The sequence below is a fragment of the Manis javanica genome, chromosome 11 (assembly GCF_040802235.1).
Source record: "Manis javanica isolate MJ-LG chromosome 11, MJ_LKY, whole genome shotgun sequence".
NCBI classification, from domain to species: Eukaryota; Metazoa; Chordata; class Mammalia; order Pholidota; family Manidae; genus Manis; species Manis javanica.
This window is the reverse complement of record NC_133166.1, coordinates 95,173,287-95,192,231: the sequence shown is the minus strand read 5'-3', so window position 1 is coordinate 95,192,231 and position 18,945 is coordinate 95,173,287. Positions and strand designations below refer to the sequence as shown.

At 46.7% G+C, this 18,945-nt stretch overlaps 1 protein-coding gene and 1 long non-coding RNA gene across 14 annotated transcripts in view; one reads left to right on the top strand and one right to left on the bottom strand.

Moving 5' to 3' along the window:
* SMYD2 (SET and MYND domain containing 2) overlaps positions 1-18,945 on the top strand; it is an 87,824-nt gene that overhangs the window by 28,146 nt on the left and 40,733 nt on the right. For 8 of the 13 annotated variants that reach the window (XM_073216928.1, XM_073216933.1, XM_073216930.1 and 5 more), the window contains exons 4-11: positions 132-192; positions 925-1,049; positions 6,056-6,123; positions 8,672-8,774; positions 11,199-11,309; positions 11,986-12,106; positions 13,053-13,227; positions 15,222-15,330. In XM_073216928.1, coding sequence (XP_073073029.1) covers positions 132-192; positions 925-1,049; positions 6,056-6,123; positions 8,672-8,774; positions 11,199-11,309; positions 11,986-12,106; positions 13,053-13,227; positions 15,222-15,330 — 873 coding nt within the window. Of the gene's footprint in view, positions 1-131; positions 193-924; positions 1,050-6,055; positions 6,124-8,671; positions 8,775-11,198; positions 11,310-11,985; positions 12,107-13,052; positions 13,228-15,221; positions 15,331-15,641; positions 17,188-17,208; positions 17,325-17,356; positions 17,803-18,945 lie in introns of those variants that run through there. The other 5 variants (XM_037009926.2, XM_037009929.2, XM_037009927.2 and 2 more) reach the window with 5 other exon arrangements.
* LOC140844475 (uncharacterized) lies at positions 8,098-15,207 on the bottom strand. Its single transcript, XR_012122854.1, has 3 exons — positions 13,293-15,207; positions 8,897-9,000; positions 8,098-8,248 (listed from the first exon to the last, which is right to left on the bottom strand). It is a non-coding gene; the product is annotated as an uncharacterized lncRNA (long non-coding RNA).

Below are 18,945 nucleotides of genomic sequence, written 5' to 3'. Positions count from 1 at the left end.
CTCCTTGGATCGTTTTCTTGACTTCATTGGGAGTTGTTGCTTTTTCTTCACGCTGATGTAAAAGTGACAGCTCTGCTTTTTGCACTGGTTGGTAAAATCTGTTTCTGTGTGATTTCTTCCCCAATTATTAGAAAATCCACCCAGAGAGAACACCTTCAGAGAAACTCTTAGCCGTGAAGGAGTTTGAATCACGTAAGTCTTTCTGTGACTGGGTGAGGAATTATTTTGGCCACACATTCAATGTGGATTAGGCAGGATTGGAGGAAGGAAGGGATAGCTTCTCTTCTTAGTAGTGGTGGTGATTTTTTAATTACTAGTTCTTATTTTGACTCGTGCTCTTTTAAAAAATGACTGCAATTTTTTTTTTCTCTCTGAGTTGACAGGATTACTAGGAAATAATTAAGGGGGGAAGTAGGAACTCGCAGAATGAGTGATTGTATCCTGGGCTGTCTCCTGCCGGCCCTCCTGGCATGCTGAATATTTTTGGATCTTTGCTGACTTGCAGTCCTGTAAACAGCTGATGTCCTTACTGAAAGGCATTAAATCAGGGGCTGTCCAGTTTCTTGACCACGACACAGATTCCAGGACCAGTGTGTGTGTGTGTGTGTGTGTGTGTGGCAGGGAAGGGCAGCCCTTGACTAGACGGAGGCTGGTTATCAGTCACTGCCACTCATCCCTGACCTCACTGCTAACGGGCAGCTGAAAATCACATCCTGAGTGAATGCCAGTCATCAGAGGAAGAGAAGAGATGACAGGCTTTTCTTTCCCTAGGGTTTATCAGTTAGACCAAGTGACAAGGAAGACGGTTTTGTGCGCGCCCCCCACACTATTGTTTTCCTCTCCTCCACATCCTGTACTGTAAGAAAAGGCTGTGTTTAGAAATCCAGTGTTCTATCTGGTGAATAATGGTTTGCTTATGCACAGATCTGGATAAATTAGACAATGAGAAGAAGGATCTGATTCAGGGTGACATTGCTGCTCTCCACCACTTCTACTCCAAGCACCTGGAATTCCCAGACACCGATAGCCTGGTTGTGCTGTTCGCACAGGTAGGAGGGGCTCAAGCATCAAGTGACACTTAGGCCGCCTTTCCCACCCGCGTCGCTCTTTGCAGCGCACGCTTGGTGAAGAAGAATGAAATAGGATGATGGCTTCTACTTGTCAAGGCTCTTGACCTGCTGGACCCTGTTTTGCATGGCCTTGGTGGGTGACCTTGAGCGGATCGGGATCTTGTCTGTGCTGGGCCTTCCTGGTGGGTAGAGCATAGGAAATTCCTCCCGCATCTGCCTCCCGCCTCAGAAAGAGTTCATGAAACCCTGCATGTTCCCACCCCCAATACTGTGGCATACTGTAAGCTTTTAAAAAAGACACGACTATTTGACCTACATTAAATTTTTCCTTTCTTAAACCTTCCACTCTCACAGTACTGTTTTCCTTTTTCTCCTACCAAGCCTGTGTTATAAAGCGGAGGCAAACGCAGGTGCGCCCAAGAGGGAGGCCCTCTCTGGTGGCCCTAGGGAGGGCGGTCACCGCAGAGAGGAGCCCGAGTGGGTCCGCGTGCAGGAAGTCTTTCCTGAAGGAGGCTAAGAAATTTCCTTTAGAGAAGCCCAGGTTTACCAAAGTCACATACAATAAAAAATTAGAGTTCTAGATAAGAGCAACTTAAAAGCGATTAAGAAATGGGGACCAGCCGGGTGTGAGGCCCAGGCATGGTCAGGGCGAGAGAAGGCAGGAAGGCCAGCACCCTCCGGCCGCTCCCTGTCTGGCTGCATCCATCTTCCTGTTTTGTGAGGGGGCGCCTCCCGGCGCGACTTGCTAGATCCAATTTCTCTCCCCAGTACAGCCTTGCATTTTCCCCTCCAAGCTGAACTTGAAGTTGAAGGTAACCACCCCAGACAGAGAAACTGAAATGGGATGCTACTCTGTGGGTTGCGAGTCACTATGCTGCTGCCCTGCCAGAACCTTCCGTCTCTAGATGCATAAAAGCGTTTGGGTGGCTACTCACACATTTTTGTCTCAGAACAGAATAAACATCACCTGTGTACCCTTTGACCCAGTAATTACATTTTCAGGAATCTGGCCTGTGGAATAATCAACGATTATGGACAGGGATCGACATGCATATTGTTTATTGTGGGGTTCTCCTTAAAACCAAAAAAAAAAAAAAAAGAAAAAGGAAGTATTATAAGTGGCCAGCAGTAGGAGTTTGATAATTATGCATAGCCTTTTGATGGAAGGTTATGTAGCCTTTATAAGTGCTATTTCAAAGAATGTCTAAAGATATGGAAAATGTTGATGATATAACATTAAGTGTAAAAGCAGAATAAAAATTGTGTATAAAATGAAAATACACATATATATGTAAAAGATGATTAAGTGGAAGTTCACATTGGTTAGTTTTGCTTTTTTGTTGAATGGTTTTCTGGATTTTCTACAATAAGCAAGAATAACTTAAGGAAATACTAAAAGGAAGAAAGTGATAAAAAAAAGTGCCCATAGTTTTTCCACTTTAAAAATTACATATGTAAAGAAAGAACTGAGTCTTTATCACTTCATGAATGTACTTTAACCCACTGTGGGAGCCACTCTTAACAGTTTGATGAATTCCTTGATAGCCTTGATGTTTATATAGATAATATTTCTACTGTGTGACTGTCACAATCAGAAAAATAAAATGCTGTTCTTTGTAAGAGAAAAAATGGATTCGGGTACAAATGTTAAAGTAGAAGTAATGAGGGCCCTTCCTGACTCCCTGATCTTCGTGGTAGTATCCTGGATTTACAGCATACTTTCCTAAGCATCCTGTGACAGTGGATTTGGGGGAGAGTGGAAGGTTGGGGAATTGACTTCTCTTCCATTTTTTAAAAAACTAGATTCATGACATTTTGTCTGGATTAGATGAGGCACAGTCAGGTGCGAAAGCAGGAGAGATGAAATAGATAGAAGGTATCTTAACTTCTAGCTGTGAAAAACAGACGTGCCCTCTGTCACAGTGCCCACGCTGGTGGGACTTCTCAGTGGTGATGTCGTAGATAGGGGACCATATTTCATCACCAAAAATCAAGGCACTCGATCTCACAAGCAGAAGTATATTTGTTGTGAAAATGATTCAGAGTCTTTGAAATTTGGACTGACCCAGAAAATCCAGAAGATAGAGACAGATATATAGATAACTCTCTGTCTCTCTGTACACACATACACACACACACACACACATTTATAACTGCAGATAATTAATTCCTTTATAGACTTAATATTTATCAAATCATACCCATTCTGAAATTGTGTGTATACACATAAATACACACACACATTGTATCTCTTTCATATATAAATTTGAAAAGGGACATCAAATCCTCGAAGAAAACTCTAAAGCAAAGTGCTGTTCCAGCCCTTGAGCCCTTTCCTGTCTGGTTCACGGGAGGGTGTTGTGGGTTAACTTGTGGCCCAGAAGCAGCTGGCAGCAGAAGGCGACTGCTCTCCTTCGACAGCACTGAGGTGCACTGTAATCACTGGGAACATATGCATGCTGGGGAAATGTATTTTTGGTGTGCAGCCTACATCTAGTCTAAATGCTAATTATGAGAATAGCTTTAGCAAGACATTTATGCCTGATTGGACTTAATAAAAAGAAAAGGACTGTGGCCCATGTATCTTTCTTAACACACAAGCTCACTGTCCTTCTCCAGGGATATTTCAGAAGATTGCTGTGCAATCTGGCTTCAGTGCCATCACTGCCTCCCAGAAAGAAAACAGTGAGGACACATGTACCTACAGGAGGCTTTGCTGCTGAAGAAACACACGGGCTTTTCCATAGCAGGAGGGGAGGGCAGTGGGGCTAAGCCATCAGCGGCCTTAGAGCATTCAAGCCCAGAGGAATTTTAAGCCATAGGCTGGCCCAGTTGAGCTCCATGCAGAGGAAGAGACAGAAGCAAAGGAGCAAGTCCCCAACCCTCAGGCTCGGTCAGGAGCTGTCTGCCTCCAGCTCAGTTTTGAAAATTGTTGCTAAATCCTCTCATTCTTTTATTCATTTCTTTTCTTCTTTCTGCAAACATTCATTGTCGTATCGTGGATACCATAGCTCATGTTCCAATAAATTTTGTTGAATGAATAAATTCCTAATTTACACTTCCCTAGTGCCGGTTGATGGTCATTGGCTAATGGTAGTTGATTGATGGCCTGATGACAGCATCAGCTAGAGTACTGGAAGCTGGCACAAAAAAATAGTATGCTAAAACTTCTATGTAAAAATGCCCAACACCTCAGGATTTCAAAGGCTGTGTATCATTCTATTAACCTGAGGTAATCTCTTGTACCTCAGAGTACGAGAGAAAAATCTGTAAATATTTACCTTGTAATATGCTGTATTGTAAATATGCTGAATCGTAAAAACTGCAAGTCAAACCCATCATAGCTTTTACTCCTCTGTGTACCAAGATTTCCTAGCCTTTGACATCGGCCCTTTAATTTTATGTAAAATTGCCACATTAACATTCATAGGTCAGAACCATTTTGGAAGAAGCATGGTATAGTGAAAAGACACACCGTTGGGTTTCTGACAGCTCTGCTGCTGAATGTCTGGTGTGAGTTCTGGTTCCAGTCCCGCCACTCACTACTTTGTGGCCTTGAACAAGTTAATCCTTGGCCTTGCTGAGCTGGTTTTCACATCCGTAAAATGGGTTATGCCAGAGTAGTGGTGGCAGATTTATGAGGGGTGTGTCTGCAGCACCTAGCCCAGTGCCTGGCCCACAGTAAATGCTCAGCGGGTGCTGGTTTCAAAAAGTCCACCCTTTGGCCTGAAACATACCGGTGCAGCCTCTCCGGCGGGGAGGAGCATGTCCAGCCCACAGGTGAGGTCGCTCAGCATGCACACCTCACAGGCAGCCTCCACTGCCACTGGGAGCAGCACGTCTCTCCGCCTTTGATGCTGGCTTTGGGCAGGTCACCGCATCTCTTTGAGCTCAGTTTCATCTGAAAAATAAAGAGACTGTGTCCCTTTCCAGCTCTGAAATTTTCAGTACAAAGGAAAAACACGCACTGAATTGTCTCTCAATAGACTGGCTGTTCCTTGAGGGCCCAGATTGGGGCCTGTCCATCGTTTTGGGCACAGGGCCCAGTACCTAAGAGTTCTCATGAATGTGGAAAGAATGAATCTATGGAGCATCAGATTAGGGGTGTGTATTCCTCAGTTTTAGCCTGCTAGCTCTAGATGACACTCCAGAGTGGTGAGAGTCACGCTTGGTACTTTTCAAGGATGAAACAGTGGCCACAGGTTGATCTGGCTGAGACATGAAAGGTAGGTCTCAGTCCCTCAGCTTCAGCCCCCTGCCTCTCCAGGGGACGGAAGACAGCAGGAAGGTCGGCTGTGTAAGGGCTTTGATATTTACCAGCTCACTTCCCGTGATAGCTACCAGATTCAGTGGCTTCTGTTTTGTTTTGTTTTGCTTATCGAGGTATAACTGACATACAATATTAGCTTCAGGTATACAACGTAGCGATTCCACCTCTGTCTACATTGTGAAATGGTCAGCACCGTGAGTCCAGTTACTGTCTGTCGCCTTACAGAGTTAATATGGTGCTACTGTATTCCCCACGTTGTACGTTACATCCCCATGACTTCTTTTTTAATGGGAGAAAATTGAGGACAGAGGAAGTCAGTGATGGGCTCCAGATCCCACCTCAGATCTGTGGCGTGATTGGAATTAGACTCAGGCATCCTCACCCCTGTGCCTATGTGCAGACTATAGTCTTCAGAGTCTTGTGATCTGTGCTGTTCTTAGGCTTCTGTGTTAGGGGCAGGTGGGCTAGACTTAAAGCTGTTTCATTCCTAATAATTCTGCTTTTGTTTACATGGAAGACTGATGGGTTAGTTGGAGATTAATGGGTACATTTTGTCTGAACAAGGATACATTGGCCAAAAGAAAGGTTTTAAAATCAGTAAACAGGAACATCTTGCTAGTAAATTTGCTAAAGGTTGAAATGAAAGAAATGATTCCTATCCAGAGAGAACATTGAGCTCATTTTTTATTTTCCTTCTCCCCCTTTCTCACTGCAGGTTAACTGTAATGGCTTCACAATTGAGGATGAAGAACTTTCTCATTTGGGGTCCGCAATATTTCCTGAGTAGGCTGAGTTGGACTTTGTTTCTTTTCTTCTTACTTATTCAACACTAATATGATTTTTAAAAAATTTTCAATAACCTATCTAACTGCATGTGGCAGACATGAATCATCAAGTGAATTGAGACACTTAAAGTTCTGCCAGATTTCAAAATATTTCCCCTACATTTAAGGATCTGAAGGTAGTAGTTAAGAGAACAGTTGCTTGTTAAGTCCTGCTAGGTAGAGAGCTGTTATTAAAGAATATTTTACAGCGTGCACAGAAGGAACATCCCACGCCCTGCTGAGAAATTTGCTCTTTGCATATCTGTGGTTCTGGAAATCTTTGGGTTTCTTACAATCAAAGGAAAACACTATTTGCCAACCAAGAACTGGCCATAGGCTTATGTAGAGAATATCTGAGCAGCTTCTCCATCTGTTTTTTTTTTTTTTTTGAAAAATAGCAGTAGAGAAACAGCATAGTTTGGAGGAAGAATATGCTAAAGTGGTGAAGTAGGGGAAAATTTTAAAGAACTACAGGATTTTTTTTATTTCATAAATATTCAAGTAATTGAGAAAGACTGGCCATTTGACAGTTGGAGATCTTTATAGCTCTGATGTCAGTGGATTTCCAAGAATGGCTTTGCTGTCATCTCTCTGATGGAATGAATATTTTCAAGATGCTTTAGTCCCTTGAAATCAAGTCCTTACTTCACAGATTGATCAGAAGAGCCCTTCCTGCATCCCTGGGCTGAATTAAACCACAGTGTAGATTAGTTCCAGCTGAAGTGATGTTGCTTAATATACACTACAGGAACCTTGGGCTTTAGGCTGAAGCAATTGCAGGAAACCCTTAACACCCATGCATTTGCCATGGATGACATGGGAGCATCTGTCTGTTTGAAGCTCAGCTCTGTGTATCCTGTGGGTCTGAAAGGTAGAGAAAATACTGGTCTGTGTCTCCTGAGCAGCTGTCACAGGCTTTCTTGAACCAGAGAAACAGTTTATTCATGTAATTTTACCGTCCCTGTGGCCAGAATGGTGTCATCAGCAGTTTGAATCCCAGTAGTGAGGAAAGAAGTGTTTGGGGAGAAGCCCTTTTGGACTTCTGCTCTTGGGAAAAGGAAGGAAAAAAAGAGAAAGCCCATTAGACTCTCCTTAGAAGGCTCTATCGACAGCTTCGGATCTGAAATGAACTCTGGAATGTCTCTATTCTTCGAATCTTAAAGACTGAAAGCCGGATGAGACTGGTATTGTCTGAGCTTCGCCCTTGGCAGTGGCAGCCAAGAGAATGATGATACCAGGGGCATGACTTATTTTCAACTCTTCGCCTTAGTGCCTTTCCCCCACCTTTGCTAGAAAGATCTCCAGGAATCTGTCTTGAAATGAATTATTTAATACTTCTGCGAGATGGTTCTAGAAATCTGCTTTTCCATTAAGAACAACTTTGGTTGGTATTGGAGTTCCTGAAGCCTGGTTGCCGTGCACCACTTGCCGGTGAGCTGGGTGGTCTGATGTGTGGCCGAGGTGACCTTCCCCAAGACAGAGAAGTTGCTGCACGTTGTTCCAGGCTCAAGGCCAGCCGCACACTGCACTCAGACCTCCAGCACCTGGGAGGTGGAGGATGCCATTCCCTCTTGTGCCTGGCAACCCCGGGGCTGCTCATCCTTGTCAGGCCTCACCGCCCCTTTGCTTTTTGTATTCTTGGGGCAAACACGACAGGTGATTCGGTTGCCGAGGGTCCAGGCAAGTGACACTGGCCACCAGATCAATGATACGTATGGATGTGAGTGCCCCTATGAGTCCCAGTTTCCAGGCAGTTTTAATTGGGGGGAAAAAATCCCTTGGGGTAGAAGTCATATGGGCATTGTGATTTCAAAGGCACCATTTTCAGAGATCAAACACTTTTCCCCTGTAGTTTAGACATTTCTGTTCTCAGAACTTTGACCTTGATATAATCAGAAAGCTCAAAGCCCCTCGCATAGGCGAATCTCTGTCCTCTGCCATCCCTGAAAAGCAGATGCCAAGCAACAGGAACAGTAATGTCCCAATTTTCCAGATGAGGAAATTGAGGTGCCGAGTCTCAGCTGAGCTTCTCCAGGTCTCTCGTTTAGGAAGCTGCATCTCCCACAGTGGCGATTTCTCAGCATCTAGAGGAAACGTGAGAAATAATACACTAATATAAAAAGCTTCTTGGAAATGACAACCCATTTGCCTTGTCCAGTACACAGTGGAGTAGCCGTTCACTGTAGGTGTTGGGTTTTGATTCCTGTATTTCACAGGAAGGAATTTTAATGCCATTTGTAACTGCTGTTTATATTAGGGTATGGTTTTGTTTCAGGCACAAATCTCACTCTTTTGAATTGTGTCTTTTCAACATTGGTGAAATTTAAGGTGTTAGATATGATTACTAATGCATGCACAACCACCCCTTAGAATATGATGGCAACTGTTAGATGATTTCTTGATGTCCTGGGACAGTCCAGTTCCTACAGCCTAACAAGGAGGTCACCGAGGGTCGCCCTAATGGTTTGCCTTCCTGAGAAAACTGGGTTTTCTCTTCTGATTGACAGTGTTGCATTGATGAATCACAGTTGTTGCCCCAATGTCATTGTGACCTACAAGGGGACCCTGGCAGAAGTAAGAGCTGTACAGGAAATTCACCCCGGAGAGGAGGTGAGTGTGTGGTCCCGGGTGGCTGGGGCAGTGTGCTTCAGAGAGTTTTAAAGGGTTTAAAGGGCCTCGTAGAAAAGTCTGCAGCCTTCCTGGACAGGAGTGGCTGTGAATGCTTCCCGTACCTATGCTCTGTCTGTCCTCAGGCCCTCAGGGTTAACGATCAGATTGTGACCTATGGCTTGGACTCCCACACTTCTGGCTTCCGTTTGGTGCTCGCCATGTCCATCTGTGCCCAAGAAAAAACAGGAAGGAGTAAATTTTGAGTTAAATTCCTCACAAAGATTGATAGAGATTTTGAGAGAAAGGATTTAGCTAAAATGACCAAAATTAAATTTTGGATTCTCTCTAAATATGCCTATTGCCAAACAATGCAGCTTGAGCTCTCTCTTTTTTTTTTATTAGTGAATTTGGGCCTGTTTTCCTCCCCCACAAAAGTCAAAAGCATGGTTATCTAAAAGAGAAAACGCACCCCTGCCTTAGCTGAAGAGCTGTGACTCCAAGTGACACATCGGTGTTTTGTGTAGTATCAAATTCACAGATTCACATCTGAACTTTGGAGAGCTCATCTTTTAGGAATGTCAGCCAGTCAGCGGTGGGAGTGGAGGTAGCCTGGGGCCCGCAGGCACCATTCGCCTCCCTCCTCAGCTTAGAGACGCGGAGAGAACCAGAACCACAGGTCAGGGCGACTCCCTCCCCTTCCCGTGCTGCTATCCCACGATCGCTTTGTAAGACCTCTCACGTCGGAAAGGCCGGCCTGGCGGATTGCTAGATGTATATGCCCTGCGTTCTTAAGCAAAGGCTACAGTCCTTAGCAAGACACATGAATTTTGAGGGACTGTAATCACACGCTTGGAATTTCAGTTTAACGATCTTTAATGCTATTTTAAGGTGCATGTCTGGATATTTTAAATATTAAATATAATCATCAGTGTGCTAAGTAATAAACGCCTTGGTTTCTCTGGAAGTTGTTCACTAACCCACAGCAGAACTGGGATCTGCAGACCAGGGAACAGGTTAAACTTTACACCCTTTGCTAAATTCATGACGAGGATATCCTGTTTGGGGTCAGGTGTCTTGGTTTTCGAATGTCTAGAGGCCATTACTCTGATGCCGCTTTTGTGCAAACAGTTGCTGCGAGTCAGCAGCATCTAAGCCCCCAGACCCCGTGCTCTTGTGGGCGCTGTCACCCAGACTACGGGGTCCGCTAGGGACACCGAGCGGCCTCTGTCGCCATCTACTGGCCCCTTCTGTTCATTGCACTGTGTCCATCAATTATTTCAAAGACATGAGGCAGTTCTTGCCATGTGAGGCAGAGCAGGGCGACACCCTGTTGGTGTGTCCTGGTGCTCTAACAAATCTGAAATGCAATTACCTCGTTTTGGGGAGGTCACTGCTAGGCGGAGACTTGCCCTTCAAAGAGGCAAAAGCCCATTCCCCAGGGTGTCAGACAAGCCCCGAGGTCTCCATCACAGCCCTTTGGGTCGGGAGAGCTTGGCCAGCAGCGCCTGCAAGTACATGGCCCCTGTGGGTCCCCTGCCTGCCTGTCGGTGCCTGAGGTTCCTGGCATGCTGGCAGCTTTGTGACATCCATCTGTTCAGTCAGACATTTGCCTGATGGTGTGGGATGAGTGGCGAGCGCTGTCACAGTGAGTAGATAATGGACAGTTAAATGCCGGTCTCCTCCATATGCTCCAAGTCTCAGTTATAGACCCTGGTAGGAACAGGCAAGGCTGGGAGAACCCGAGGAGCCCAACGGTAAGACTTCCCAAGCTCTCTGGCCTGGCTGGGTGACGCAGCGTCAGGCTGGGCTCCTCGGAGCCCATCCTCTCCATTCCGCCCTCTCCCAGCCCGCTGAGCCATGCTTCCTGCTCCGCGGCCAGCAGATGGAAGGAGAAAGGGACACTGATCAGTGCGTGTGTTCCTGCTCCCCCTGCACCCACTGTGCGATGCAGCTGAGCCGTCCCTGCTTGAGAAGTAAAAGAGGCTAAATAAAGGCCAGGTGGAGACAACACAGGGCCAATTCCAAGGGTGCGTAGGGCCTTTGCCTAAGTGGGGGTGGAGGGGAGGGCTCTGCTCTACGCTTGAGGCAAGGCCATCTACTGCTGGGACCAATCCTCACCTTGCTCTCCTTAGGGAGGAAGGAGGCAGGATGCTTTCAACCCTCCAATTTACTGTTTGGGGGACTCCTTGATTCTGTAGGAGGTGGGAGGAGAAGCCTTTCTTCCACCACAAGGAGGTGGACATCACTGGAGGTTGCTGAGTTTAAGGTTGCAGCGTGCAATGGTAAAGAGCATATCCTAAGCTCTGGCCCTCCTAACTCTGTCGTGGCAAGGATACCACCCCAGGTGTTTGCAGAGGCACTGGGAGGACAAGGAGCCAGGTCACCTGTAGCAGACTGCAGTGTCAACCGTTTGGAACCCCTTAGGTTTTTACCAGCTACATCGACCTCCTGTACCCAACAGAGGATAGGAATGACCGGTTACGAGATTCCTACTTCTTTACCTGTGAGTGCCAGGAGTGCACCACCAAAGACAAGGTAAGCTCCTGACCCGGCACAGGTGTGGCCACGCTCTGCGTCTCAGGCCCCTGTCTGCCAGGCGAGTGCCCCTGGCTGATCTGGGGTATCTCCTCCTGTGGCCGTTTTGACCGTTTAAACCCATCTTGCTAAGACAACAGAGGAAATCCAGCTGGACCAGGTCTCTGTCAAACCTGATCCTTGCAGCTGATGAAAACACTTCTGTTACACTGTGCAAACAAGAGAAGGAAGGATTTGGTAAATTGCAACTTCTTGAAAATGAATGACTGCTCAAAAGCAAGGGCAGGGGGAAAGCCCATGAGAATAATTTGCAGGCTTTCCAACCTGTTCACTGGAATATGAATTTTCTCTGGCAGTACCCAAATTATTTTGTCAGGGCCATCCCTGCTTATTCTGTTCTCTTGACTCACAGATGTGAACATATCTGCTCACAGCAAACATATTCTAGGTGTCCTGCCTACATAAGGATTGTCTAGAAAATTCCTATTTTTGTAAAAACATAATGGAAATATTGAATTTCTCTTCGATCCACTGCCTGATTTCCTTTAGTTCTTTTGTGACTTCAGAATGAGCAAGCCTCTACTTCTGCACGAAAAAACATACTATTTGAGAAGTTTCCCATCTGTATGGTTTCCATGAGTATTAACCCGTTGCATGTGTGGACGTTTTTCCTCAGGATAAGGCTAAGGTGGAAATCCGGAAGCTCAGCGACCCTCCAAAGGCAGAGGCCATCCATGACATGGTCAGATACGCACGCAATGTGATCGAGGAGTTCCGCAGGGCCAAGCACTACAAATATATCCTTTAGAACTGTCAGAAGTTTACCTCGTCGTATTGGACAGTTGGGAAGACAGAGCAGAAAAAGGCCGGGTTGTGGATTCTGAACATTTAAGGGAGATGGTCTCCTGGTAAATCTAAGGACTTACCAACCACCTATGACTTGAAGTCAACCACAGCAGAGGTTTATAATGCTGATCTTATTTCTCTTTGACTAGTTTGGTTGGGAGCTTTTATTGTCTGAAACTGTGGACGACAGTTCCTTGAAGGCCCTTGTTTATTGGGTATTTCACTGTGAGTGAGGCACAAATGCCCGGGGCTCTGCTTTTACTGTCTCACCTACTCCCAGGGACACTAACAAGGGACTGTCACCAACCATCCCCCATAGCAGCTGGAAACAGCAGATAGCAAGCAATTTGCCCAAGGGACACAGCTCACCAGGTGGAGCCAGGATTTTGCCCCAGGTGTGCTGACTACCACACTCCATATTCTTACCCATTACATTATGGCATTTTCTTGGGTGTTGAAAAGGCATTAGATTTGTGCCAAGGGAGAACTAAAACCAGTAAGAAGGAATTAGAGTAAGGCACATTTTTTCCTCCATGTACAGAAGAATTTAGCCATGGTGGGGACGTAATCCTTAAAAATGCTTCAGCTGAAATGCTCAGCTTGGGTTTAATAAAGTTAACTAGAAGATTGAAGAGTTGTAATTCTAATCAACATCGTTTACAGCTGAACCGAGCACCTGTTCCCTGTGGCTATAAGTCTCTTGGTTTCAAAGCTGAGGTCTTTAGTTTTCCCTAGTTTGTTTCTTCAGGAAAAACCTGATTCCTCTCTTGCTTGGCGTTCTGTAATTTACTTTTTCAGAGGGTGTGGGTGGAGAGGAACAAGTAACTCCTCAGACCTGCCGTGGGAAATCTCCAAGCCCAGCGGGCCCGGCCTGTCATTTCCTTGACGCCAGAGCACCCCCTAGTGAGCTGCTGGAGATCTGCGAGCTCAGCCAGGAGAAGATGAGCTCTGTGTTTGAAGACAGCAACGTGTACATGCTGCACATGATGTACCAGGCCATGGGCGTCTGCTTGTACATGCAAGACTGGGAAGGAGCCCTGAAATACGGGCAGAAAATCATTAAGCCTTACAGGTGATTGCAGTGGCCGTGCTGATCGCCTTAGCACTAAATGGAATTTAGTGATGTGCAATACATACCCTGGCCGTTGTGTCTTCTGTCTGGGTTGGAACAGGCCTAGAACAGATTTCTCTTCCCTGCACCCACTTCTGGAGGTACAGATGCAGGCTGCTGCTCCCTTGGGCCTGGTCTGTCTACCTTCACGTCCAGAAGAGACACCTGTAGAGACAGGTTGAGGTCATGCAGGGAGTGTAAGATCCCTCCCAGGGTGCTGTGTCCACAGTAAATTCAGGCCAATATTATAAAGCCACCAGTTTGTTTCTTTTTGTTCCCATGCACAGCTTCTAGTTAAAAGGCACTTCGTAATTAGCAAGCAGAGGTCTCAAAAACCCTGCCTCCCCATCACTACTCACATCATCCTTTTCTTGTGCTTTTTAAAATGGCAGCCCAGTTTGCAGATGGCGAAACCCTGGGACCTTACGGTTGGCCAGGGTTATTCAGAACCCTTTCTTAGGTTTGAATAAAACAAGTTGGGTTTTAAACTGTAATGATGAATATGTCAGCCACAGGGAAGTTTCCTGTCGAGAGGTTAATTGAACCTTAAAGTGGGTGACAGATGGAGGTCATGGCATCGCCTCTGGCTCGGACTGGCCGCTTCAGGGCTGGGCTGGGATGGCCTAAATCAAATCCCTGGGATGCCTGTTAAACACAGGGCTGTATGCATTTCTAGGGTCTCCCCAAGGCCAAGTGGATCAGAATCTGTGGGCATTAGACTGAAATCCCTGTGTTCCAGAAGCAGCCTGGATGTGTCCCATGAGTTTGAGAAGCCCTCCTACCCCCGGTTCTAAGCCGGGGGACTGTCGAGTTTGTCTCTGCTCTGAATTTCCACTGCCAAGTCCGCCCTCCCCTTACCGCAAGCTGCCCTGATTAGCCGGCAGGGGGAGCCCAAGGGGAAGCCAGCCTCTAAATTCTCCTTTTAGAAAAGCAATTTGCTACACTGGGGATAATCCCAAAGCTGCTGCTGCTTGGGCTGGGTGAGAAATCCTCAGGTTTCATGCATACTTCTCTGTAGGTGGGGAGGGAAGGTGGGAGATGGAATGGATGGAGGCAGATAGAAGGCATGAGAAGGACTGAGAGAATCTGTACCTGTGGTTCCTCTCCCAGCAGGGCCTGGCTGGGCTGGACCTTCCTCAGCTTAGTGAGCAACTCCTGGAGGCCCAAATGGGCCTTCTGTAGGGCCAGCAGTCCCAGGGCTTCCTCCAGGCAGCACGATGCCCCTAGCCTGGGACTGCAGCTAGAACGTGTCTCTTTTGGTCAGATTTGGTGGGTAGAAGCTATACAGACGAGCCTGAAAATAAACACCTACTACACGCACACACACCCTCTCACCTGTGAGGCACCTCTTGGTCTCTGTGCCTAGGGAAATGCTCTCTCCTAGGCAGGCCCCATCAGTCAGCCCTCCAGTTAAAGACAAAGAGAATAATACCTCCTGTCTATGCAGCCCTCTGGGCAGTAGAGAAATACCCAGGAGAAACAGGAGGCAGCCTCCTGACTTCAGAGGGCTTATAGTTTTGCTAAACTAACTGGTGTGGTGGAACGTGACAGAAACCTGGCATCTTGGACACACAGTATGTGTATATTTTGGAGTATACTTTCTTTTAATATGTGAGGATAGGCCTAATGTGCTCATAAACGGGGAATTCAGTTTAAAAGCTGTTTTCCGGATGCTCTGCTTTGGCTGCGCCTGAAACAAAAATGTGGGTCCAGGATTGCATGTTGATCATAAATATTCTGTACAGGATTTCGCCTGCAGTTTTCATGTAGCTTTTCAGGAGCAAACTGCCGAAAATCAAGTGCGTGAACGGCGGTGGGCGGGGTTATCCACGCACACTGGCCACCCAGAAGCTGCGGGGTTCTCAGCTCTGCCCCCGCAGGCCCTCGCGCCCCGGCCCCCGGGGCTGCTCGGCGCCCTTTGCCAAGGTGGGCTTCCGTCTTCCCCCCTCTTTCAGCAAACACTACCCTTCGTACTCGCTCAACGTGGCCTCCATGTGGTTGAAGCTGGGAAGACTTTACATGGGTCTGGAGAACAAAGCTGCCGGAGAGAAAGCGCTGGGAAAGGTACCTCTGCGGCGGACCTGGGGCCCCGGGCCGGGCCTGCCCCCTCGGCTCCCTTCCTTCGTGCCTGATAGGGCCGAGCCACCGGAGTGGCATTGAATGCCCGGCCCTGCCCCACCCTGTGGCCCAAGACGGGGGGTGGGGGTGCAGCGGGTCGGGGAGAGTAAGTCACTGAGCCTTTGCGATGTCGCGTCCAGCCTCCTGTAAGGAGCGGGGACGCCGCCCCCGTCCCATGTGAAGCCCTGATAGCAGACGGAGGCACCGCACAGGCCAGGAAGCCATGGTGAAAGACTGTCCATTTGCTCACCCTTTAGGATTCACAAATTTATGAAACCCGACTGCAGTGAATCGAGGCAGTTGGATATGGAGCGTACCTCTATATCAGAATCATGCATTTCCAGTTATCAAATGCACTTAATCACCATCGTCACCATATATTGAGTACCAGTGACATGCCATGACCCTCGTGTGTGTGTGTGCTTTTAATTCTCACAGAAATGAGAGAAAGTTTTCTGATGAAATAACAGATTCAGGCAGACGAGGTAACCAGCCTAGGGCAGGAGCCGGGTCAGGCTGGGGCCTCTCTGAGCACCCGCTTTGGCCTGCCCCAAGGTCGCTGGTGGGAGAGGGGGCCGCGCCCTCACACCCGCACCTCTATCCCGAGAGTTGATTCTTACTGTTCTTTACAGAGAAGTGAACAGTTGATAAAATGTAATCTTTGGGATAGTCTGTTTACCGAGGGGGAAGTTTGTACAAGCTGGGGCCACAGACGAGGTCTGGACGCCTAATCCCCCAGATTCTCCAGATCTTCCAACAAACTGTTTGGGATGATGGAGTTAGGTTCCCGCATCCCAAATGGAAGGGTCAGGCCCCAGCCAGGCTACGAGTGCACAAAGCATAAAATGTCCCATTTTTAAGGCACGGAATTTGTCTTCTAAGATAACATCCTTATTGCCTTGGTGAGTTGAGGAAAAATTAACCAGTTGGGTCACAGTTTCCCAGGGCTGGTAATTGAGTACTAGGTCACGAAGGATGCGGCTCTGAGCAAGGACCATGAGGTGTGGACTGAATGCGGACGGCAAGGGGAGGCGTTTAAAACGGGGGGCTCCTGAAGACTTGCTCTCTTACCTGGCCTGCCTCCTCCTGCTTTGAGATCTGAATAGGCTGGTGTAACTGACAGAGTCACAGGCCATCCAAAATCCTGTTCAGGGGTGTGGGAGTCATTTAAGTTTTTCTTTCTGTGAGTAACACAATTGAACACAAAAGAGCAAAATAAATTCTTACAGATTGCATTCAGCATATACTTCCTATATGTCAGGCACTGTTCTAAACACTCCAAGTGTATTAACACCTCGGAGAGGTGGGTATCATTCCACTTTTACAGAGGAGAAAATGGGGCCCAGAGTAAACTGCTCAAGGTTACACAGCTAGGAAATGAGGGGAGCCACAGAAAACTCTCCCATTTTACATTGTCTTGCTATAAAGAAACCTTATTAAATACATTCGTTCTCGCTTCCTGAAATGAAACCTGCACCTATTTTCACATTTTTTTAAAGAATACATATGTATTCAAAGGAAAGCATGTACTTTTTGAAAGAGAAAAGGCAGTTTAGCCATGTCTTCCAGATTAGTAAACTAGGTTTGATATCAAGTCACTATGAACTTTTCCATTCCAGGATTACCTGTTTACTTGGTTGAGCATAGCCAAATAATTCTGTCCTGAAAGTGTCCTTTACTGAAGTATCTAGAACACTGGGGCAAAAGAATGTCACAGAATCAGTTTCTCCTTATCTTCTCCTCTGCAATGGCAGAATGGTTTACTCAGCAGTAGACTGGTTGACTAGTTCCTTAGCAGATATCTTGTCTTTTTTGTTTTTAAAGCCAGACCCTAGAGGAGAACACAGGCTCTAAAAGCCAGCGTGCGTCCTTGTCTGAAAGCGGAGGAGGCTAACTTGAATGAGCCCGGGGTGGAGGAATGAGGGGACTGGCTTCAGGCTCTCAACCCTCTATCTGTCTGTCTCTTTCCCAGGCCATTGCAATCATGGAAGTAGCTCATGGCAAAGACCATCCGTACATTTCTGAGATCAAACAAGAAATTGAAAGCCACTGAAACTATGCCACCATGTTTGTTTTTATTTAAATACATGTGCAGAAACCTTCAAGAATTTGAACATTTCAGATTATACCCATCACTCCAGCATCTCTGTAAAATCACTGGAATGAAAACGCTCCCTGACCTTAAACCACACACACGGCTTACTTGGAAGTTAGTCTTAATCTTAAATATGAATATCACATGAATTTCGGAATGCTTTTTTCTTTTCCCTAAGCGATAACGGCATGGTTTCATATATTAGAATACACTTTGGATAGACTGAGTTTTAAAAAATGCAATTATTTTCCCCTTCATACCTATTATAAGGTTTTGAACAAACCTGGACGGTGAAAGAGAATAAATGGAGAGTCATAGTTGAAGGTTGTGTTGGCTTCTGTCTGTGGGGAGGATTTCAAAGTGGTGGTGGGGCCCCAGGCCTCCCCCTGGAGTGGGTCAGGCTGCCTCCTGAACCTTTCCGGTGCAGTGCCTCTAAAGAAGAAAGGGGGAAGGAGCGAGAAGGGCACTGGAGAACAATTAAGTGACCGTCCCTGGCAGGAGAACGTGTGTTCCGATTCTTCAGGCTGGTGTCTGGTATCCCTTCAATGCACTAGATGCCTCATGCATGTTTGACTTTCCTGGCTCTGCTTTTTCCTCATCTGTCTGAAAGCAGACTTTGCAGCTCTCCGTCTGGTGATTGCTCTGTGCAGTACTCTCCTTATTTGGACACACTCCAGGGTAAGCTGGAGAAGGGAAAAAATTTTTTCCTTCCCAACTCTGTGTTGTTGAGCAAACACTGGTCTCTCCCCGCACGTGTAGCCAGCAGGAATCCAGCTTCCCCAAGCCTGGATGGTAACAACCTGGGGATTGTTTGTTAGCGACCGCTGCAGAGGAGGCCTGGGCCTGTGCTCTGGAGGGCAGGCACGTTTCTCGGAGCAGTTTCTTGGAGCCCAAAGAGAGGAACTTCCCCATAGGTGATCATCAAAAGCCTGACGGTGTTCACTTCAGCTTTCTTTCACATTCAAGATCTGCCAACAGCTTGAATGGCTCAAAGTCCGGTACATTCGCCTTTCTTCCTCATCTTCACACTTTCCCACGCATCTGTCTCTCACACACGCATACATACACAGCTGCACACAGTGGGATTCAGCAGGGAGAGAGCATGCTCTTGTCCAGCGAAGTGCAGAGAGACATTTATTGAACATCTATTATATGCAAAACATTCTATATAACTCTCCCTATCCAGAGAGATGAGTAAGACAAGCCCCCAGGGGGCTTAGTGTTTTGGGAGTGTTCATTTACTGTGTAGCTAAGCCTAAAATAAGCTCAGCCCACATCTCTGTAGGTTTTATGCAAGTTATAAAAGTAATGCTTTCTCAATAAGTTTAAGTAATACAAACGTATCTGAAAAAATGAGCGGTCCTTCCTTCCCAGCCCCAGCCCACCAGGTAGCCACTGTGAAGTTTGCTTAGGTGGTCCCCATATTTCCCATGCCTGTATAATGTATTTATAGAACTAGATTTAGA